Source organism: Elephantulus edwardii, unplaced genomic scaffold (genome assembly GCF_000299155.1).
Source record: "Elephantulus edwardii isolate Elephantulus edwardi_28Jun2011 unplaced genomic scaffold, EleEdw1.0 scaffold00288, whole genome shotgun sequence".
NCBI lineage: Eukaryota > Metazoa > Chordata > Mammalia > Macroscelidea > Macroscelididae > Elephantulus > Elephantulus edwardii.
This window is the reverse complement of record NW_006400038.1, coordinates 2466850-2491659: the sequence shown is the minus strand read 5'-3', so window position 1 is coordinate 2491659 and position 24810 is coordinate 2466850. Positions and strand designations below refer to the sequence as shown.

Below are 24810 nucleotides of genomic sequence, written 5' to 3'. Positions count from 1 at the left end.
GTTCTGACTCAATGGTTCTGACTTAAACTTTCATGATACCAGGGATCAGGTTATCTTCTTGCTCATATGCCCTAGTGCCTGCCTACCACAGTTAGGTAACATGCAGCTGTTCAACAATTACATGGAAAAATATGCCAAGTACAATAAAGAAATTCGTGTCCAAGTTAGAGTCACAAGATTTTAATCTCTAATACTGGAAATATATGGATTACTGAAATTTAGTATGTTTGGATTTTATAAGATTAAACTTCTGTAACTGGTTTCTTCCCCACCCCCAGAATCATACCAAACAATAAAATCATTACATTTTCTTTTTCAAACTTCAATCTCATATCAGAATTAGAGTTGGAGCTAGGATAGCCTGGGCTAGACACAACAACCACCAGATTACATCAAAAACACACTCCCAGAATTACTCCTTTCCCATCTTCAGATAATTGAATGATTGCACATTCTCAGTATATTTTTCATTATAATTTAATTTCTCCAAATATAAGTTTTAATGTGCTGTTGAATCAGAACCAACTCATAGCCAACCCTCCAGTGGGTTTTGGAAGCTATAAATCATGAGACAGAAAACTGCTCATCTTTGCCCCTCAGAGCAACTAGAGGACTTGAACTGTGGCAACACAATTTCTTACCCACTAGACTACCTTTGCCAAGACAGGAGGCAGAATATTAAAAAAACAAAACACAACACTAAAGAATTAATGTTGAATTCACTCCTACTCATCGTAATGCCATGTGTTATAAAGCAGAACTGTGTTCTTCAGAGTTTTGTACTTATTAACACTTTCTGGTGGGGTTATTTTTTTAATGAAGGTTTACACAACAGTTTAGATTTCCATTCAATAATTTCTATGCAAATTGTTCCATAATATCACATTTTTCACAATATGTGAACAGTCTCATTGCTTCTATTCCAATTGTTTCTTTCTCATTAATCTAGTTTTCCTGTTTCCTTTCCTCCTTAATTAGATTTATGGTAACTGATGATTATTTATTCTTATATGTTGTTGTTGTGGTGTACCATCGAGTTGGAACCAATCCCTAGCTGACCCTCTGACACATAGCTGACCCTCTGGTGGGTTTTCAGAAGCAGTTAAACATAAGGGAGGAGACTGCCCATCTACCACAGAGCTGGTGGCCTCAAACCACATTCCTTCGGGATTGCAGCACAGCGTCTTGCCACTAGGCCACCAGAGCTCACAGTCTCACAAAGATGATATTTTAAAGGAGCATGGCATCTATGGATAATAATCTTTGTGAGCCATTCTTTGTATTTCGCTAAATGGAAACATTGGTGGTAGTTTCCATCCAAGGTTTAAAAAGATCATCTCAGGGTAATATTGTTGGAAAGTCTTCCAGTCTCAACTGGTCTATAAAGTGTTTTTAATGGCTGGTTTTTAGGAAGCAGATTTCCAGGACTTTCTTTCTACTGAGGTGCATCTGGGTGAACACAAACTATCAACTGTAAACCTGAGGGCACTGGAAGAGGCTCTGTTGTTGTGGTGGTTGTGTACTGTTGAGTTGGAATTGACCATAGCTGACCCACCAATGGGTTTTCAAAGGCAGTTAATCACACGGAAGGAGACTGCCCATCCTTATCCCATGGAACAGATGGTGGCCTCAAACTGCAGGCCTTCCAGATTGCAGCACAGCTTCTTGCATCAAGGCCACCAGAGCTCCCTAGCATTTAATTGGTTTTGATAAACTATGACAATGAATTTAGGAAGGCACAAGAAAGCTATGGAAAAAAGGGAACATCAACATGTACTTCTTAAAGACACAAAGATTAACATCCTTTTACACACACACACACACACACACACACACACACACACATTAAGCTATTAATTTTGAAATTTGGGGGGGAAAGGATCAAAACAAGTCTACTCTTGGATATATAACAAGACAAAAAAATTTTTAGTACTTTATTTGAAATACATATATTTTAACTTCTGCCAGTTTGAAAAGCAGAGTATTCCTTAAACTTGGACTTCTTCACCCAAATACCTTACGTGGCATTGCTAAACAAAGACAGAGAAATGGGCCTCCCTGTGGCCTTGAATTTGTCAACTCTCAATCTTCTTAATGCCTCACAATTGGGCTCTGCTCTGTTCTTCAAAGGAAACAGAATTCTCAAAAATGCCAATACTGGCAAAACCATAACAGTGACATTGAACTCTTTGCTTCTGGCATGGCTGACCATCTCTTTTGTTCCTGAAAACAATTCTCTCTGGTTTCTGTAACCCTTTCCCAGTTTTTCTCTGACAACTCCCATCTCCTTACTGGATCTGCATCCTCTCTCCCTCCACAATAGGGTGCACTCAGCATCCGGAGCCTTCTTCCCACACTCCAGTCTCACTCCCTCTCACCACCTGGGGATCCCTACACAGGTGGCTCATAGATCTGTCAGACCTTCCCTACAACTCCAGCACCTTCTGGACATTTCCAAGTAGACACAGTCATCCCTAACTTAACATTTTTAGATGAAACTACATTATAGCTCCCTCTTGATTTCCTCATTTTTATAAAAGATAGTAAAATTTCCCTAGCTACTCAGAATACATTTTCTTTCTCTCTCTCTCTCCATCATTCTTACTATACTTAGTCAAGAATGACCTTGACCAAGCCATTTTGCCTTTTTAATTCTCAGTTTCCTCACGTGAACCACAGAGAAAATTGACACTCAGAAGCCTGGAAAAATGTGCACATATGAAAATGCCTATACCTACCACTCAGCATATGTCTATCTCTCTTCTCTCCATAAACAGCCCAAAATAGACAGAATTTCTTTACAGCCTGGAATTGTTGTGTGCTGTCCGGCTGACCCTGCAGGACAGCATAGGTCTGCTTAACTGGGTTTGCAAGGCTGCGGTCTTCATGGGAGCAGAAAACCATGTCGTACTTTTGTGGAGCTCCAGTGGGTCCTAACTGTCAACTCTCTGGTAGCAGATGACAGCACCCCCAGAGCTCTTTCTCAAGGCATACCTGTCACATTTTTAGATGTACACATACCTCTATAATGCCTTGCACAGTGGCTTGCATATAGGAGGAGCGCAATAAACATTCCCGAGCTGGCACCCAAGGACAAGCATTGGCTGCCATTGAGTTGGCTGCTGATGCCAGGCAACCCCTGCCTGGTCCTTTACCAGCCCCAAGACCACTACAATCCACAAGGCTTTCAATGGCTGAATTCTGAAAACAGATCATCAGGTCTTTGTCTCTGGTCATTGTTAATCTGTCTAGCATCAGAACAACACACAAACATCCACTTCTGTGCAGCAGCACCATGAGGGACCAAAACAAAAGATCATCAGATGAAATCTGAGAAAGGTGACACCTAAGTCTCAACCAGTCTAGAACCAAAGCAAAGCCCATCGCCATCAATTCGCTCAGACTCCCAGTGACCCCACAAGACAGAGCAGAACTGCCTCACAAAGCCCACTGCTATTGAGTCACTCAGCCTCCCAGTGACCCCACAGGATACAGAACTGCCTCACAAGGTATCCAAGGCTGTCAAGCTGAATGCCTCATCTTCCTCCTTCAGATCACTGAGGAGATTTTCACTAGTGACTTTCTAGTTAGCACTTGAGTTCTAACAACTGCACCATTAGGCCCTTTGGATGGTTCTTACTCACAGCAACTCTCTATCAGGCTTCTGAGGCTATCACTCTAGGGGGGAAGTGATTGTCCATCTCCTCCATGGAGCAGATGGGAGATTCAAAGCACCAAACTTCTGGTTAGCAGTGCAACACTCTACGCACCGCTTGACCAGAGTTGCTAGAGGCACATCACTCACTCACTGGTGATGAGCTGATGCCAACTCATCGTGACCAGGTGTCTGAGGCTGGAAACTTTAGCGGAAGGAAAAGGCCCATTTTTCTCCCACAGAGCTACTGGTGGATCCGAACCACTAAATCATGAAGCCTCTTGGTTACTAGTGCTCCTGGATGATAATGATCATGTGATACGGGTATTGCTGAGTCAGTTCCATTCCTCAGTAACCATGTGCATGTCAAAGTAGTACTACACCCCACAGGGTTTACAATGGCTCATTTTTCTGTAAGTAGATTGGCAGGTCGTTCTTCTTTGGTCCCTCTGACTCAAAGCGCTGATCTTTCGGTGAGCAACTGAGCATATTAACCATCCGCACCACCTATGATTATCTAGCACCTGGTAGGTTCTGAAAATTATATCTTTTTTTTAAAATTTTATTTTCATAATTTTAATGAACATTTAGAGAGATTTTGGATTGACATTCATTCATTGCTAAACTTTTCTCCCTGCCCAGCCCTCCCCCCTGCACCCCCCCTCCCCCGCCCAGTTTAATCCTCTCTTTGAAAAAGTAAAATTCTTTCTTTGGTATACAATCCTCCCGCGCCCCTCCCACCACTCCAGGTACACTCCACTATGCACCGTTAATTCTGGACTCTTGTAATAACTATAATACCCTATCATATAGCACTTTTAATTTATTCTCTCCCTCATCTGTTTCAATGCAGTATACATAATTTATCCAGTTTTTCTCAGTCTTACCCAAACCCTGATATCAGTCCCATTCTACAACAGTGGCACCATGCAGTATTTGTCCTTTTGTGACTGAGATATTTCACTCAGCATAATGTCCTCCAGGGTTACCCATTTTGAATAATATTGCATGAGTTCCTTGTTTTTCAATGCAACGTAGTACTCCACTGTGTGAATATACCACAGCTTTTTTATCCATTCGATAAATATCTCCTGTAAAACATTAATTAACTATTCTTAAGTTTCCAGCATTTGTCTTTTAAAAGAACAGGAAATTTAGGAGGTTCTGCTCAAGTTGTAAGTTTCTCATATGGTCCCATATGAGGGAATTAAAAGTGTTCAGCCCTCACCAAAACCAAACAGTATTCTTTACGTGAGAGTTTGGATAAATAAATACTCACGTGTCAAATGCACTGTACTCCAATGTTAAACGAGCTGGCAGGCCGGCACAATCACCTGGACAGAAGCACCATCACAACTATGAATCATGAGTCAGTAATAGCAGCAGTCATACAGAAATCCCGGAGAATAATACTGTTACTCTTGGTTGTGCCCCAATGTCCCATCTTATTCTTGAAACACAGGAGCTGAGCCAAATACAACAGAGCTATTACAAATATGTGGACTTTTCCATGAATATAAAAAAAGATTAATCAGAAAAAATATTTCTAAACTTCTCCCTCAACAATACTAAATAATTGCCATTAGTTATCTAGATTGAAAATTGGGTTATACTACAACTGTTCTCCTCCCCAGAACTAGAGAATAGAAGTTAAAGTGAACTTGGATCAAAATTTACAGCAAAAGAGAAAGTAGTAAAGATCTTGAATTTCAAAAAGTAAAGGTGTTCTATTCTAAAGGAAGTTGGACAGTACCCTGGGGACAGGGCAACAGAAGCTGGAGTGCGCTCCTGCCTACCATTGTAATAATAGCCCTTAATGTCCTTGGGAGCTTCATCCAGACGATACTCATTCAGCTTCTTCTGTGTCAGCTCGTGCCAGAATCCCACATCTAAGGCACTGCTAAAGGGGGCGAACTGCAACTTGGGGAGTCCAGAACCACCTGGAGCTGCTGCCATTACTGTTGTTTACTAAAAACAAAATGGAACACAGAAAAATAGCATATCTTCATAAACTTAATGAGGAAGAACATTTTAAATAATCCTTAAAACAAACAAGTAATGATAGGGACACAGGTACATCTTTCAAAAAACTTATATTAGTTTGCTTACAAAGTTCATATATACTGTGTTTCACACTATTCTTCATTCACATCGTGTTTCATACAGTCATTCACATGCATTGCATAGGGGTTTTTTGTTGTCTTCTTTTTATCAACTTGGTTTGATTACAAAGTTTGTATACATGGTGTTTTACACTATTCATTCACATTGTATTTTATACAGTCATTCACATGCATTATGTTTTCTGAAATTAACCACTGGACCTTGCCCATAATTACCCTGACTTTTCAGGTCCTCACCGGATCCTTCCCATTTCCTTCACTTACATCTTCCACCCATCATACTGTTCAACCCTGTGGTTTCACCCATACCATCCTCACCCCTCTGCTCCCACCTCCTCCCTTGTCGTGTCTCCATACATGTTTTACTAGTTATCCTTCTACTGTTACAATAACAGTCTTATGCAGTATTTGTCCTTATGAGACTAAGTTAATTCACTAAGCATAATACTCTCCAGTCTCTCCAAAGTTATGGAGTATTTTTCAAATTTGTTGCTCCTGAGCGCTGCATAGAATTCGATTGTGTGAATGTACCAGTTTCCCAATCCATTCAGTTGGGGTTGGACATCTGGGCTGTTTCCATGTTTTTGCAATAGTGAATACTGCTGCTATGAACAATGGTGTGCAAATTTCCGTTTGTGTCTCAGTTCTAATTTCCTGGGGGTACATTCCTAGTAGTAGTTGGATCATAGTTTCTATGTTCAACTTTTTTAGAACACGCCAAATTGCCTTCCAGAGTGGTGGTGCCATCTGACAAAGCCACCCTGAGTAATTTGTCTATCATGTCATGTTTTGTTGTTTGTTTTATTTGTGTAAGTTGAACCACAGGAGTTACATCCCAGGTTGAAAAGCTGACTAAAGACCACAGCTGCAGGCCTTTCACTAAACCAATAAGCCTGGCCATTTCTTCCTGAATAGTGCTTCACGGTGGCACTGCTCCATGGTGGGAGTTGGACACCATCTAATTCTTCTGGTCTCAGGGTCATGGAGTTTGCAATTCATGTAGTACATCAGTCTTCTGCAGCATTGTTTCTATGTGTCTTTGCATTTCTTCCCTCACCTTTCTTCCAGACAGAGAGCAGCCAATAGTTGCATCCTAGGTGGCTGCTGGAAAGCTTTTAATACTCCAGTAACTACTCATCTAAGGAGTAGGCAGTAGCAGCAAAGTTTAACAAAACAGAAAACAGTAAATGTTCGAGAATGAGGGGAGACTGGAACTCTCATGCACTGTTGGTGGGATGGTAAATGGTACAACCGATATGAAAGGCAGTTTGGTGTTCTTTTAAAAAGTTGAATATAGAGATTCCACATGACTCATTTATTTCAATGCTAGGAATGTACCACAAGGAAAACAGAACTGAGACACAAACAGAGATCTGTATGCTGATGTTCATAGCAGCACAACTCACAATAGCAAGAACATGGAAATAGCCCAAATGTTTAGCAACAAACAAAAAGACTGAAACTACGGTATATTCACATGATGGAATACTACACAGCACTCAAGAGCAATTATTTTAATAAATACTATACAACATTGGAAAGGCAAGAAAGCATTATGCTGAGAGAAATAACTTAGATGCATAAGGATAAATACTGTATAAGACCATTCCTGTAAAAACATAAGTATAATCAAGAAGACATATATGGAAATCCAAAGAGGGAAGGGGAGAGGCAGGGCAGCTGAGGTTGGGGAGGGGGGAATCATGGGGCTACAGAGCTTGGTGGGTGATGGAAAGGAAAGAATATTAACAACAATGTACATGAATAAAAAACACAATTTAAAATAAAAAAGCTGAACACAGAAACTCTGCATGATCCAGCTATTCCACTACCAGGAATATAGTGCAAGGAAATTAGAACTGAGATACAGATGGATATAAGTACGTTGATGTTCACAGAAGCAATATTCACAATAGCAAGAAAATAGAAACAGCCCAAATGTCTATCAACAAACGAATGGATTGAGAAACTGCGGGACATTCACACAATGGAATACTATGTAGCACTAGGAAACAACGACTGTACAAAATACTATATAATTTGGGAGAGACTAGAGAGCATTATCCTGAGTGAAATATCTCAGTAACATAAGGAAAAATATCGCCTAAAGCAACTCTATTTTCAGGTAAAGGGGAACAGGGAAAAATCACTGTGAAAGCAAAAGTTAAAGGGTAGGGGGGATGAGGTAATGGGAACAAGTCAGTGCAGACATGAAAAGATGGGGTGAGAAGAGGCACAGAGCAATGGCAATAATAGATTAAATTATATTAAATTAAAAAAAATGCCATGGTCTTCGCAATCACCTGTTATGCATCAGAGAGTTGGACAATGACCAAGGAGGATAGAAGGAGAATTGATGCCTTTGAGCTGTGGTGCTGGAGAAGAGTATTGAGAATACCATGGACTGCTAGGAAAACAAACAGATTTGTCCTGGAGAGGGTTAAACCGGGTGGCTCCTTGGAGGCAAGGATTCTGAGGCTCCGTCTAACTTACTTTGGACATGTTGTGAGGAGAGACCGGTCCTTAGAGAGGGACATCATGCTTGGGAGAGTGGAGGGACGGCGCAGGAGAGGAAGGCCCTCTATGAGGTGGATTGATTCAGTGACTGGGATAATTGGGATGGGAGTGTCAGAGAGTGCAATTGGCACAGGACAGAGCGGAGTTTAGGGCTGTTGTACATAGGGTCGCTATGAGTCGCAGGCGACTTGACGGCATATAACAACAACAAATATATATATGAAATATCACTGATAACACACATAAGCAAAATCCTGCTCAAGAGTATGCAGAAATGACTGGAACAGGACATTGACAGAGAACTATCAGAAATACAGGCCAGGTGAGAAGAGGCCATGGCACCAGAGACATTATCTCCAATGACAGATGGATCTTGGCTGAAAGCAAAGAGTATCAGAGGATTGTCTGTGTTTCAATGACTGTACAAAGGCATTTGACTGTATGGATTTGTGGCTAACACTGAGAGGTGTTATCTGCCAAGGACAGAGAAGAATGGGAATATCAGAACACTTGATTTTGCTCATGCAAAACCTATACTTGGATCAGGAAGCAGTGGTCAGAATAGAACAAGGAAACACTGCATGAAAAGGAAAAAAAAAAAAGGAGTGTGTAAGACCTATGTCCTGTTTCCATGACTTTTCAATCTATAAGCAGAACAGATCATTTGGGAGGCTGGACTTTATGAAGAAGAATGTGGCTCTGGGGTTTGAGGAAGACGCATCAACAACCTGCATTATGCAGGAGGCACAACCTTGCTTACCAAAACTGAGGAGGACCTGAAGTGTTTGATCCAGAAGGTCAAGGACTGTAATCTTCAATATGAATTGAAGCTAAACATCAAGAAGACAAAGATTCTCACCACTGGACTAACTGGTAGTACCATGACAGATGGAAAAGAGACTGAAGTTGGTAACAATTTCAGCTTGCTCGAATCCACAATCACTACTCTCGGCACCAGCAGTCAGAAAATGAAAAGACAAATTGCTCTGGGGGAAACTGCTGTCATGGATCTTTCCAAAGCGCTAAAGAGCAAAAGCATCAGTCTAGAGGAAAAGGTGCCTGATTCGGACATGTTCTTCATAATTACTTGCCATCCATCAGAGAATGGGACGATGACATGGACTGCCAAGAGAACAGATTCATCCTGGAGAGAGTGAAATCAGGCTGCTCTTTGAAAATAAGGGTTATGAAGCTCCTTCTCATGTACTTTGGGCATGTTGCCAGTCTTTGGAGAAGGACATCATGCTTGGAAGGGTGGTGGGACAGTACAGGAGTAGGAGACTCTGGATGAGATGGATTGACACAGTGACTGGGGTTATGAGACTAGGTGTGTCAGTGTGACTAGCTCAGGATAGGGCAAGGTTCAGAGCTATTGCACATAGGGTTGCTATGAGTCACAGACAATGCAGTAGGTTCTCCCATGGCATGTAGTATTTTTTTTTTGGGGGGGGGGTAAAAGTTCAAAATTTTATTAGAATCATTTGTAAGTTAAATTAACAATATTTCTGTGGTGAAGGGTGACTTTTCAACAGAACATGACAAGTGAATAAACAGAAGGAGGAAAAGTCTTAACTGTGATATTTAAATGGTTACATGATTTTAATTATTCTTTGGATAATAAGCTGCTTTGTGATGTCTATTCAAGGACCTGAAGCCTATGCCTACTATGGAATTTGCAGGTGAATTAGAGCTTTGTTTCCTGCCTCTGACAATTTTAAGGAAACAATTGGAAATGGCTTTAAGAACTTATAAAAATCTACCACCTACCAAACAAGTTTAAAAGGTACAGTGGTGAGCACTAGAAAGAGGAGCGTGGAAAGGGTGAAGCATGTGTGTGCACACACACGTGATACTGACTTGTGACACAGAGCAAGGGAAGCCAGGAGTCAAAGAGAGAGAAGGGCCTAGAGCCCAGTCCGTGCGAAGCCCTATTTGTTCATGTAGTATTTTACAAAATTGTTGTTCTTAGTGCTGCATAACATTCCATTGTGTGAAGGGTCTATAATTTCTCATCCATTCATTCGTTGATGTACATTTAGGCTGTTTCCATCTTCTTGCTATGTTTTCATTTTCTTGCAGCTATGAGCATCAGTATATAAACCTCTGCTTATTTCTCAGTTCTATTTTCTTGGTGTTTACTCCCAGTAGTGCAATAGCTGGGTCATATGGGATTTCTATGTTCAGCTTTTTGAGGAAACACCAAACTACCTTCCAGAGTGGTTATACAATTTTACAATCTCACCAACATTGTATAAGAGTTCTAATCTCTCAATATCCTCTCCAACATCTATTGCTTGCTGTCTGTTAAACTTTGTCACTGTTACTAGAATAAAATAGTATCTCATTGTGGTTTTGATTTGCATCTTTCTTATTGCCAGTAATTTTGAGCATTTCTTCGTGTGTCTGCTGGCCCTCTTTCAATGTCTTTTGGCTACGTGGTGACTGGATATCAGTCTTTTACTTGCGGAGGTCCTGTAGTATTCTGTAAATGTTTGTTGTAAGACCCTAGTCATTGCCAAATATTTTTCCTCCGTCAGTAAGTTTTCTTTTACTCTATTGGGAAAAGTTTTTTAAGTATACAGGGACTTAATTTTTTAGAAGGTCCCATTTGTCAATTTTGCCCCCTCCTGGTTGTGCATTTCTGGCTATATTTGCAAGCCATATTTGAACACCATAGGCTAGGCCTTCTAAGTTTGGCCCCATTTTGTTTCTTATTATCTTTATAGTTGGGGGCTTTACCCCTAGGTCTGATTCACTTCTTGTGTATGGTGTGAGATGTGGATCCTGTCTCAGCTTTCTGCAGGTAGATGTCCAACATCTTTTGTAATTTCTGGAGCAGCATTTCTCTGAATTCTACTTCAGAGTATTCTTTCAGCCTTCCTACCTTCTGAGATATCCAGATTCTGTTTCTGGTCTCTTTTTTAAATGAGGTTTTGTTTTATTTTTTGGTGGGATTTGATGCTGTCTACTGCTTTCAGGACATTGTGACTACATTACTGTTCTAGGTTATTTTTATGTTCCTTTCTTCTTATAGTGCATGTGTGGCAGCTTATGGAGTGGCCATGTAGCCAGCTATCTATTCACTAACTGGGCAGTGTTGATGTTTAAGGTGGTTGGTGGTGGCTGTAATCTAATGCTGGTCAGCTGGTATACACACCAATCTCTGCTTTAATGTACAGTGTGTGGGTGCCTTTGCCTGGCACATCATGGGGCCTGCAATGAAGATGCTCAAGCGAGCCCACTGGTCGGGCTATTGAGCTGTTCTTTGCCTTTTCCAGTTACACCTTGACAGAGGGGAGTCTTTGAGTCACTTCCCTAAATTTCTGAGTCTTTGACTCTCCTTGAAACAGAGGCCCTCTGTACTTCAAACACTCTTTGCCTCTATAATAATCTCTTACATTTCTGTGCCTTTAAATTGTAGCCACACATGAGCACAGTCTGAGGTAGCTGGGCTGTCATCAGCTGTACTGTGGGTCCACAGTATGGTGACTCAGGAGCCTTCTTCTGGTAGTTGGTGTGTCCTAGGATTCTCCCTTAAATCCCCTGTAAGGCCAGCTATTCAGTATTTGCCTATGCCTCTGCAGGATCATGAGTTCAGGGGCTCACTACACTAACACAGCAGATTCTGATGAAGACAGCAGGAAGAGTTTCTGTGTAAGGGGGCTGCTCTTTCTACTGAAATAGACATACAGAAGTTCATACAATTTGTTCATGTCCTGACCTTTCCAGTATGTAATTCCGAAAGGTTTTATTGTACTCAGGGGTATCTCCTCACCAGGCTCAAAATGGCACTGGCCTGCTCACTGCAGAGGCAGGAGCTGTTCCTGAGGTAGGTTCCCCTGTGTCCAACTCATTCAGATAGAGGTTCATTTGGGCAATCATCCATGCCCAGGGGCAAGAAGAGGTCCTCTGTTCCTCATGGTGGATGCCTTATTGCTGATAAGACTAACCTACTTCTTTGGGGGCCCACTCTCTACTTGGGTCTGATTTACGGTGTTGATTACCAGGTCCTCTCTCATACTTTTACTCTTCTTCCTGCCCAACTTTGTTCTCAATAACTGCCTCCAAACTTCAAGGTGCTCAAATTGTGTATGACTGTAATTCTCTGAATCCTTTTAAGTCACTATGAAGGAGAGGGAGAAGAATAGACAATCTTCTCCCATGCAACTTATGGTTGTTGCTAGGTGCTGTTGAGTAGAGCATGACTCATAGTGACCCTATGAACAGCAGATCTGAACCCTGTCCTATCCTGTGCCTTCCTCATACTTCCTGACACACTAGAGCCCACTGTGGCAGTCACTATGTCAATCCACCTGTTTGAGGGTCTTCCTCTCCTTCACCAACCCTCCACCCTTCCCAGCATCATGTCCTCCTCTAAGGAATAGGCCCTCCTAGCAACATGCCCTAAGTAAGTGAGGCAAAGCCACATTATCCTTGCCTCCAACAACACTCTGGCTGCACCCTCTTCAAGACATTTGTTTGTTCTTCTGGGAGTCTATGGAATGTTCAGTGCTTTTCTCCAACACCACAGTTCAAAGACATCAGTTCTTTTGTCATCCCTATTCATTGTTCAGTTTTCAGGTGCACAGCAAGTGATCGGAAAAACCAAGACCTAAATCAGACACACCTTAGTCCTCAAAGTGACATCATTACTCAATAATTTGGAAAGGATCCTAACTGCAGACTTTCCAGTCCATATTGAAGGCTGCATTCCTTGATCTTCTGCAGCAAGTGCTTCAAATTCTCCTCACTTTCAGCAAGCAAGATTATATCATCTGTATAATGCAAGTTATTGATGAGTCTCCCTCTAACCCTGATGCTATATTCCTCTTCATAGAGTTCAGTTTCTTGAATAATTTGCTCAGTATCTAGTTTAAGTACGTACGGGACAGACTACAACCCTGAAACACTCCCTTCTTAATTTTAAACCGAACAGTGTTTCCCTGCTCTGTTTGCACAACAGTCTCCTGGTCTAAGTATAGATAGGTTTTGCATGAGCACAATTAAGTGCTCTGGGACTCTCATTCCTCTCAATGGCAGCCAAAACTTGTTATGATCCACACAGTCAAAAGCCTTTGCATAGTCAATAAAGGACAAATAAGACATTTTTCTGGTATTCTCTACTTTCAGCCATGATCCATCTGACATCAGCAACGATATTCCTGGAGCCACAGCCTCTTCCAAATCCTGCTTGAACTTCTATTATTTCCCTACCTGTGTACTGTCCTAGTTGCTTTTAAATAATCTTCAGCAGTATATTCTTTGTAGGTGATATTAATGATATTATTTAATAATCTCCACATTCTGTTGGATCACCTTTCTTGGATAGACAAGTCCATGCAACTTATTGTTTCTGAAAACCCACTGGAGGGTTAGGTATGGATCAGTTCCATTCCAACAGCAAACAACAACAACATGAGAAGCAGAGTTTCCAGTCTCATTAGCTTGCCAGCAGAGAATTGCCGGAAGTCCAGGCTGGGTTTAGAAGGGGTCGTGGTACTAGGGATATTGTTGCTGACGTTAGATGGATCTTGGCTGAAAGCAGAGAATACCAGAAGAATGTCTATCTGTGCTTCATTGATTATGCAAAGGCATTTGACTGTGTGGATCATAACAAACTGTGGCTGACTCTGGGAAGAATGGGAATCCCAGAACATTAATTGTGCTAATGCGAAACCTATACTTGGACCAAGAGGCAGTAGTCAGAACAGAGCAGGGTAACACTGCATGGTTCAAAATTGGGAAGGGTGTACACCAGGGATGCATCCTGTCTCCATACCTTTTCAACCTGTATGCAGAGCAGATTATCCGAGAGGCTGGGCTCTATGAGGAGAATTGTGGTATCAGGATTGGTGGACGATCTATTAACAATCTGCGTTATGCAGATGACACAACCCTGCTTGCTGAAACTGAGGAGGACCTCATGCACTTGCTGCGAAGGGTCAAGGACTGCAGCCTTCAATATGGACTGAGGCTCAATGTCAAGAAGACAAAGAGTCTCACCACTGGACCAATTGGCAGCTTCAGGATGGATGGCGAAGAGATTGAGATTGTTCACAGCTTCAGTTTGCTCGGCTCCACAGTCAACACTCTTGGCACCAGCAGTCAGGAAATCAAAAAGCGTATCGCAATGAGAAAGTCTGCTGTTAGGGACCTCTCTAAAGTACTCAGGAGCAACGGTGTCTCTCTGGAGACTAAGGTGCGCCTTTGCAATCGCTTGTTATGCATCAGAGAGTTGGGCAATGACTAGGGAGGACAGAAGGAGAGTTGATGCCTTAGAGCTGACGTGCTGGAGAAGAGTACTGAATGTACCATGGACTGTCAGGAAAACAAACAGATTCATCTTGGAGAGGATTAAACCAAGCTACTCCTTGGAGGCAAGGATTCTGGGGCTTTGTCTGACATACTTTGGACATGTTGCCAGGAGGGACGGGTCCTTGGAGAGGGACATCATGCTTGGGAGGGTGGAGGGACGACGCAGGAGGGGAAGACCCTCTGTGAGATGGATTGATTCAGTGACTGGGGTAATCAGGATGGGTGTGTCAGAGGCAGTGCGGTTGGCGCAGGATAGAACAGGGTTTAGGGTTGTTGTGCATAGGGTCGCTATGAGTCGCAAACGACTCGACGGCACATAACAACATTAGCTTGCCATCCCACCAGAAATCTCTTCCCTCTCTACATTTTAAAATGTGTTTTAATGACAGAAATCTAATTATGAATTAATAAAAAATTCACAACAAATTGTAAAAAGCCCTACATTACTATAAGTGCTATTGTATGTAATCTTAGTGCCTCATAATAGACACTTCCTCTACACCACCACCACCTCACTTTTTTGTCACCTCAAATGTTTGCTAAGAACTGAAGATTCCTAGAATCTGGAGCTGTTCCTATAAGTAGAACTAGGGCTAAAGTAGGTAGTCTGTATGCCTGGAGTCTTGGGCTATTTTGAGTCAAGGCTGGTGTATCCAGATGTGATGCACAGCTAGCCAAATGTCCAAGTATCTCTGGAGATTTGGATCCATAAGCAGCTCCTTAGGATAAAGATGCGTAGTCTCAGTCTGCTAAAATTTACAGTCTCTGAAACCTGGCACAGGGTCCTTATGAGTCTGAATCCGTTCAATGTCTGTAAGTATAGGGGATTTGACACTCTAGGTTTGGGTGGCCCTAGCTGGATAGCATAACAGACATATGTAAGTATACCCATTTCCCAACATAAATACCTTTTATCTTTTGTTTTTCAGGTCTTATGTATTCAGTGAATCCCTAGGAGTCTGTGCACTGTGTGGCTCCAGACCCAATGTTGGCGATCTTAAGCTACACGTCTAAAGAAATAAGGGACAGTCTCATAATATGACATCAGGATGGGAGGACAACTCAACACTGTTTATTATGCAGATGACACACTTTGCTTATAAAAAGTGAAGATCTGAAGCACTTACTACAGTAGATCAAAGACTACAGCCTTCAGAATACAAACACTGGTGGCCTGAAGCTATCAGCAGCTCAGTGGGAGAAGATGAACAACCTACTCCCATACAATTTACAGCCTCAGAGACCCAGAAGAGTCTGTTCCAAATAAACAGTAGTGGGATGCGGATGGGCAGCAGACTATGCTCAATACGGATTACACCTAGATATCATGAAAACAAAAGTCCTCTGTCAGGATGTTGTACATTTGTCCTCACAACCACACCCGTAGGCAAAATCATGATCAAAAAAGAAGAAAAAGAGTTTTCAAGGATTTAGTTTATCAACACCATGGTAGCAGCAGTCAAAAAAGCAAGACTTGCAATGGAAAATCCTGCTCTCAAAGACCCTTTTATAGTGTAAAGAGCAGCAAAGATGTCAGTTCAAAAACTAAGGTGCATCTGACCTAAGCCATGGTTCCCCCTCTGCCCCCACCGTCATACGTACCTGAGAGTTGAATAACAAATAATAAAGACTGAAGAACTGATGTGTTTCTATTGTGGTGCTGATAAAGAGTATTTAATAGACCATGGTCCATCAAAAGAATAATCAAATCTGTCCTGGAAAAAGTGCCACCAGAGAGCTCTGTAGAGGATGGTGAAAATCTGTCCTACATATCTAGGGTAAGTTGTCAGAATGGATGGTCCTTGGAAAAAGACCTCATGCTGGGAAAGGTAGAGGGTCAGCAAAAGAGAGGAAGCCCACCAATAAGATTACTGATAATCTATAAAATGGGCTGGAGCATGGTGAAGATCCTGAGGATGGTGCAGGAAAGAACAAGGTTTCTCCTCCACCCCCCAATCTTGCAGCTCATTCTTTCCTACTATTGTGTAGTACGTGCTATTCCAAATGGCTGTTTATCTGGCAACTCAAATCTACCAGTGGTTCTGAGGGGAAAAGATGAACAGTCTCCTCTTGTTGCAACATAGAGCTTTGGAAGCCTGCGAGAAGTTGGAATGGACTGGAATGCAGTAAGCTCGAGGGTTTGATTTTTTGTTTTGTTTAAAAAAAGTAAGATATTTAAATAAAGAGCCCTGGTGATGTAGTGCATAATATATATGGCTGCTTATCAAAAGGTCAGCAGTTCAAATCACCAGCTGCTCTGTTGCAGAATGAGGTGCAGCCTTAGAAATCGGGGAGGGTCACCCTGAGTGTGAATTGACATGACAGCAGCATATGTTTGTTTTTTAAACTAGGTTTTTAAAGGGTTTCATGTTCAGTCTATAAGTTCTAAGAAGATTTGATGATTCCATGGTTAAACACTAGGGTACTAACCAAAACATCAATAGTTCAAATTTAACCATCACTCCCTGGAAGAAAGCTGTGGCAATCTGCTCTCATAAAGTTAACAATCTTGGAAAATGCCCCCTCCCGGGGCAGTTCAGCTTTGTCCCATAGGGTCCTAAAAGCAAAATTATTCACTTCCTTTATCAATTTCCACCCACTTCCCATAAATTCCAGGACTCTATTCTACCTCTAGCCTCCACAAAGATCTGTCTCTCTTTTTTTCTTTTCTTTTTTTAAATTTTTGTGTGTCAAATCAGATCTGACTGGTACAGGAGGAAACTGTCCCTCCTTCGCCAGCAGAGCATCTGGTGCATTCAAACCACTCACCTCTGGGATTGCAGTGCAGCTTCTTGCCACTAGGCCACCAGAGCTCAACAAAGATCTGTCTTTTAAAGCCAGGGCTGAGATGTATCACAAACATTTAAGATTTAAAAAATCTGAAACAGAATGCATCTTTGTCCAACATTCTGCCCCTCTCCCTGTACTTTATATTTTACTTAAAATTACTATAACATATCCAAGGTAGGAATGGACCTCAAGGTCCTCTTCAACTTCTCTTTCTCACATCACTAGTTCTTAAAAGGTTCAACTATAACTTGTTCTCTGGAATAAGATAAAGGTTCAGTTACTGCATGCTGATGGACACAGGCACTACCAGAGGTGCTCAGCTGAACTTCATTCTCTCAGCAGCCCTTAGTCATGATGGTTCCAATTTTATAGAAGAAGAAACTCCTGACTGCCACAGACCAGCCCCTTCATCACTTCATTCTTGCAGTGGCACCCTCGCCTGCAGTGGCATGCTTACCCGCAGGAGCACCTTCGTCTGCAGTGGCACTCTCGTCCACAGTGGCATGCTCACCTGCAATGGCACACTCATGAGTCGTGACCTTCTGACAAGACATCACAGCACCACCAGAGCACTTTCCCCACACAAATCCACACAAGTAGTTTCCTCTTCAAGCAAATCAATCCACCAACCCACCCACCCACCCACCCATGCTGATGCTTGCTGCCTTCTAGCTCTTAATGATAGCCTCTATCTTCCTGATCGTCTGCCTCTGACGTTCTTGGGAAGTCTCTCCTTTCTTCCTGAAGAATTCTGTCTCATTCTTAAGCTCCCTTATAAAATTTTCATTGATATTCATACTCAGTGGAAATTAATGGCTCCTCTGTCAGTGAAGATATATAGTTGAGTCCTTCACCAACATAAATTGTACTGATTTTTTAAAAAACCAAACTGGGCTATCCCAGAAACAAAACAGGATAAAAAAGTTTGGGACACAGAGCTCAAGCAGGGGAAAGATTTTCTCAGCTTTCTACAAGAGGGCTGACTTGGGAGCCCTCCTGCACAAAAACTGCTTAAGTTTATGTCCCTGATCTAGCACCACTCCAGAGATAAAGGAAGCCATTAAGCTTTAGGAAAGAGGGTGTATGTAGTCAGGGGAGACACTACTCCCTGAAGCCAGCACTTGTGTTTGTGGGGAGATAAGAGTACTGTAACTTCACTGAGGCAAAGGTCTCTCCATTTGGAGATTCTTGCCTCCACAGCTGCAGGGCCATCTCAGGTACCAAACGGGACAAGAGAGTTTCAGACAGAGAGCTTACAAGCAGGGGAAAGAAAGCTTTCTCAACTGGAACACTGACCAGCAAGAAAGAACTGACTTGAAGTGGAGCAACTGGTCTCACGTCACTCAGCCACTCCATAGTAAAAGGAGGACTACACAGTTTGGGAGTGGGAACTACATCAAGAAAAGATTCCTGCAGGACTGCAGTGCAGAACAGAGAGAATTTGAAAGACTTTATTGTTGTAATTTGCCATCAACTTACCTGGGATTCACAGCGACCCTATATAAAACAGCTCTGAGCCAGTCCCACTGACTCTGACACACCTACTCGCATTGCTCCAATTACTATGGGGGTTCCCCCCCCCATTTTTTCCAATGAAACACATCTTTTTATTTTTTAATTTTTTTAAATTTCCATTCATTCATTGTTGCACATTTCCCTCCCTGCCCCTCTTTGCCCCAGTTCACTTTTTCTTTGGAAAAAAGTTTTTTCATTGTTACACAGTTCCCCCCCCACACCCCCCAGTGCACTTTACTATGTAGATTTTATTCTGGACTCTTGCCATGCCAATAATACATAATCATATATTCCTTTTATACAGTTCTCTCCTTTGTCTGTTTCAGTGCAGTGTATATTATTTATCCCCTCTTTTGTTAGTTTTCCCCCAACACCCATATCACTCCTGTTTTATAACAGTGGCATTACGTAGTATTTATCTTTTTGTAACTGAGATATTTCACTCAGCATAATGTCCTCCAAGATCACCCATTTTATATATTTCGTAAGTACTTCGTTTTTCAGTACTGCATAATATTCCACTGTGTGAATATACGACAGCTTCTCTATCCATTCGTTTGTTGATGGACACCTGCATTGTTTCCAACTCTTTGCTATTGTGAACAAAGCATCAATATCCAGTTAGTATGTTAATCCATCTCATCTGAGGTCTTCCACTCCTGTGCTGTCCCTTCACTCTTCCAAGCATGATGTCCTTCTCCAAGAACCAGTCCCTCCTGGCCACGTGCCCAAAGAATGTGAGACAGAGCTTCAAAATCCCAGCCACCAAGGAGAAACATGGTTCCACACTCTCCAATATGGACCTATTTGTTTTCTTGGTTGTCCATGGTATGTTCAAGACTCTTCTCTAGCACCACAATTCAAAGGCATCGATTCTTCTTTTGTCATCCTTAGACACCGTCCAGTGAGATCTCTGATACATAGCAAGTAACTGTGAAGACCATGCCCGAATTAGGTGCACCTTAGTCTCTAGATTGACACTAGTACTTCTAAGTACTCTGGAGAGTTCCCTGACAGTAGAATTTTGTCCAACTCGTCTTTTGATTTCCTGATTACTGGTGCCAAGAGTGTTGACTGTGGAGCCAAGCAAGCTGAAATTGTTAACAATCTCCATCTCTTCTCCATCTATCATGGCTCTACCAATTGGCCAAGTGGTAAGAATCTTTGTTTTCTTGATGTTGAGCTTCAATCTATATTGAAGACAACATTCCTTGATTTCCTGTAGTAAGTACTTCAGGTCCTCTTCAATTTCAGCAAGCAAGATTGTATAATTTGCATAATGTTGGTTGTTGTTAATTGCTGTTATGTGCCACTGAGCTGCCTGTGACTCATAGTGACCCTATGTACAACAGCTCTGAAACCTCCTCTATCCTGACCCAACCTTATTGTCTCTGACACACCTAACCCCCTTTACCACAATCACTGTGTCAATCCATCTCATCAAGGTTTTCCTCTTATACACTGTCTTTCCACATTCCCAAGCAAGATGTCCCTCTCCAAGGACTGGTTCCTCCTTGCAACATGCCCCAGAGAATGACAAAGGAGCTTCAGAATCCTTGTCTCCAAGAAGCAGCCTGATCTCACCCTCTCCAGGAAGACGCTGTTTGTTCTCCTCGTGGTCCATGAAATAGTCAATACCATGTTCCAGCACCACAGCTCAAAGGTATCAATTCTCCTTCTATCATCTCTAGTCATTGTCCAGCTCTCTGATACATAGAAAGTAACTGCAAGGACCATAGCCTGGATCAGGTGCACCTTAGTCTCCAGACTGACAAGACTGCTCTTCAGTACTCTGGAGATGTCCCTGACAGTAGACTTTCCCAATGCAATTCATCTTTTGATTTCCTGGCTGGTGGTACCAAGAGTATTGATTATGGAGCCAAACAAACTAAAGCTATTAACAATCTCAGTCTCTTTACCATCTATCATGATGCTGCCAATTGGCTCAGTAGTGAGAATCTTTGTTTTCTTGATATTGAGCTTGAAACCATACCAAAGGCTGCAATCCTTAACCTTCTGCAGAAAGTGTTTCAAGTCCTCCTCAGTTTCAGCAAACAAGACTGTATCATCTGTGTAACACAAGTTGATGAGTCCTCCTCCAATCCCAATTCCTCCTCACAAATTCCAGACTCTTGAATGATCTGTTCCACATATAGATTGAAAAGGTATGAAGATAGGACACATCCCTGGCATACATTCTTCCCGATTTTGAACCATGCACTGTTTCCTTACTCTGTTCTGACAACTGCCTCCCGTTCTTCTCAGAGTCAGCCACAGTGTGTTGTGATCCACACAGGCAAATGTCAAATTTTCCTAGAAACAACTTGCAGTGGAATAAGCGGCTCATTCCATAGATTGAACATTTTAACCTGGCAACTAATCAATAACATCAATAACAATGGGACCTTCTTAGAATCAAATCCCTATGAATATAAAAAACCTTCTCTGACAGGATAAAAAGGAAAGCCATAGACTAGGAATAAATAACTGGTAATAACATATTTAATATTTATAGAATACTCCAAGACCTCGAAAGAAAAAGCTAAACAACTGCAAAATAGACACAGAATATGAATAGACACTTCACCAAAGAAGACATTAAGAGGCAAACAAACACATGAAGTAATATTCAAAATCTCTACCTCTCAGAGAGATGCAAGTAAAACAACTATATCATCTCACCCCAGCAACAATAGTAAAGTTCAAAAGAAAAGAAAACAATAAATGCTGGTGAGGTTGTGTAGAGATGGGAACCCTTATTGCTAATGGGAGTATAAAATAGTGCAACTATTATGAAAGGTGGTATGGTACTTGCTCAAAAAGTTGGAAATAGAAATACCAATTGACCCAGCAATTCCACTACTGGGAACATACTCTAAAGCAACCGGAACTGTCATCCAAACAGATGTATGTACACCCATGTTTATTACTGCATTCTTTACAATAGCAAAGGGATGGAAGCAACCCAAATGCCCATCAACAAGCAAATGGATTAATAAATGGAATACTAGGTAGCACTGAAAACAACGAATTTGTAAAACATTACACTATATGGATGATCGCGGAGGACATTATGCGAAGTGAAATATCTCAATAACAAAAGGACAAATATTGCATAACATTACTGTTATAAAGCATGTCTAACATAGGAGATTGGGAGGAGACTAGGATATGAGTGGACAGATAGTGAACACTGCATTGGAAGAGATGAAGAAAATAACTGTTTAAAAAGAATATATGATTAGGTATTACATGTATGACAACAGCCCAGATAAAAGGTACATTGAGGAAGTGGCAGGAGAGGTAATCATGCAACAATGAACGAATATTTTTTTAAAAATAGGAAGGCAGAATGAAGGGAAAGGGTAAAATGTGCAAAAATGAATGAATGAAAATATAACTTTTCTGTAAACTTTCATTAAAATCACATTTTAAAGAAAAAATTTTATTAAAAAAAGGATAAGAACTACTGACAACTTATGCAGACACAAGAGTAACAACCTAACACTTATCAAGAAAAACTCTGCAAAATGTTAAGAAAGCAGCACTCAGAATAAAACACTGTGGGGGGAAAACCAAATTGGGCCTTCTCCAAAAGAAGCAGAGAATATTGCAGACCCAATGAATACCCCAGAATAAAGAAGGCAGATGATATATGTTGATATGGAGACAGCTAAAAAAAAAAAATACAAATTATGGAGGAAACAAGGGAAGCCATCTAGGAGAATACCCTCGAGGTAGAGAACCAGAATAAATATACTTATGAGGAGTTATTTGAACAGATACAGAAGAAGGTGCAGATGATGAAAGAAACAATGGAAACCACTAAGAAAGCAAATGATCCAGAGACATGGAGCCAGGAGAAATCTATTGGTGAGGAAGAACTTGCACAAGTACTGAAGAAAATGCAAAATATGGAAGAAAGAATTGAAACTATAGATAAAGAGGTACAAAAACTTAAAAATCATCACAAGATAGAGAGCGTACAGCCAACACAGTATTGGAAATAACAGAAATGCATGAAAATGAAATCCAGAATATTAAGACTGAAGGAAATGGCAACACTTCCAACATGCTGGAGGGACAAAAAGTAGAACAGAAGAAAAAGAGCAGAGAGTGAGCTGGAAGACAAGAACCTTAACGGAAACATACTAGAAAAAAAATATCAGAGATGAGACATAAGGAAAATACTAGAATCATGTGGGATGACGTCAAAAGGATCAATAAATGTATGACTGGAATACCAGAACATGAGAGGGACAGGGAAATCACTGAGAAAATTATGGAAGAGGTAGTAGAAAAAAATCTCTGCAGGTATTATGAAGAACGAGAAAACCCATGTCCAAGAAGCTCAGTAAACACCAAGTAGACTAGACCCAAAAAGAAAACCATCAAGACATATTATAATAAAATTCTCTAAAATGAAAAATAAGGATAGAATACCAAAAGCAGCACATGAAACACAAAGAGTCACTTAAAAAGAAAACACAATTAGATTAAATTCTGATTTTTCAGCAGAAACCAAGAGAATCAGAAGAAAATGGGATGCCATATACAGAAAGCTGAAAGAAAACAATTGCAAACATAAGGATCTGTAACTAGCAAAGCTCTCCATCAAATATTAAGGAGAAATTACATCCTTTGCATAAAAAAGGAACTTAAGAGATGTGTAAAAACCAACTCTACAAGAAATTGTAAGGATAGTCCTTCACACAAGACACCAAAGGAAAGTAGAGGATCACAATAACAAGAAATCCAGCAAAACGGCAATGATAAAACCTGCCCTATCAAAAATGACACTTAATATGAGTGGACTAAATGCACCAATCAAGAAAAAAAGAGTAGCAGAATGAATAAAAAAACAAAACCCATCAATATGTTGTCTACAACAGATACATCCAGTAAATGAAGAGAAAGATAGATTCAAAATTAAAGGCTGGAAAAAAAATTATCAAGCAAATGGCAACTTCAAAAAAGCAGGACTGGCAATATTAAACTCTGATAAGTAGACTTCACAATGAAAACCACCATAAAAGACAAGGAAGGGCACTACGTAATGATTAAAGGCACAATAGATGAAAAAGATATAACTTTGGTCAACATCTATGCACCAAATGATAGACCTACTAAATACATTAAACAACTCTTAACAGAATTGAAGAAAAGAGATAGATAGTGGGAGGAGACTTTAGCATGCTACTCTCACCAAAGGATAGGTCAACTCAAAAGAATCTTAACTAAAATGCAGAATATCTAAACTATACATTCAGTCAACATGACCTTGGAGATAGATTCCAAGTACTGTACCCATCTAAACCTCAATTTGCTTTCTTCTCAAGTGCACATGGTACAGTCTCCAGAATGGATCACATATTAAGGCACAAAGCCAGCCTTACCAAATTAAAAAACACTGAAAAAATAAAAAGTATCTTTTAAGACCACAATGACATAAAACCAGAAATTAACCATAAGAGTTTACAAAATCACCAGTATGAAAGCTAAATGACACACTGCTAGAACACAACTAGGTTGTAGAAGAAATAGAGAAAGTTCTTTGAAACAAATGATAATGAAAATACAACATCCCAAAATATCTGGGATATAGGTAACTGTCCCTGAAGGGACCGTTCATAGTAATAGGCAAACACATAAAAAATGAAGAAAGAAGGACAATTAATGATCTAACTCAACAACTTTATCAAATAGAAAAAGAATAATAATCTAGCCCCACAGATTCTAAAAGAAAGGAAATTATAAGAACAAGAACTGAAATCCATGAACTAGAACACAGAAAAGCAACTGAAACCATCAACAAAACCAGGTTGTTGTTGTTGTTGTTATGTGCCGTCGAGTCGTTTTCGACTCATAGCGACCCTATGCACAACAGCCCTAAAC

The 24810-nt window shown here is 40.9% G+C and overlaps 1 protein-coding gene across 1 annotated transcript in view; it reads right to left on the bottom strand.

Annotated features, from left to right (window-relative positions):
• Positions 1-5611, bottom strand: part of ATG7 (autophagy related 7) — a 184591-nt gene extending 178980 nt beyond the window's left edge. The window contains exons 1-2 of the mRNA XM_006900552.1: positions 5452-5611; positions 4935-4989 (exon numbers count right to left, since the gene is read on the bottom strand). Coding sequence (XP_006900614.1) covers positions 4935-4989; positions 5452-5611 — 215 coding nt within the window. The remainder of the gene's footprint in view (positions 1-4934; positions 4990-5451) is intronic.
• Positions 5612-24810: the final 19199 nt, after the last annotated feature.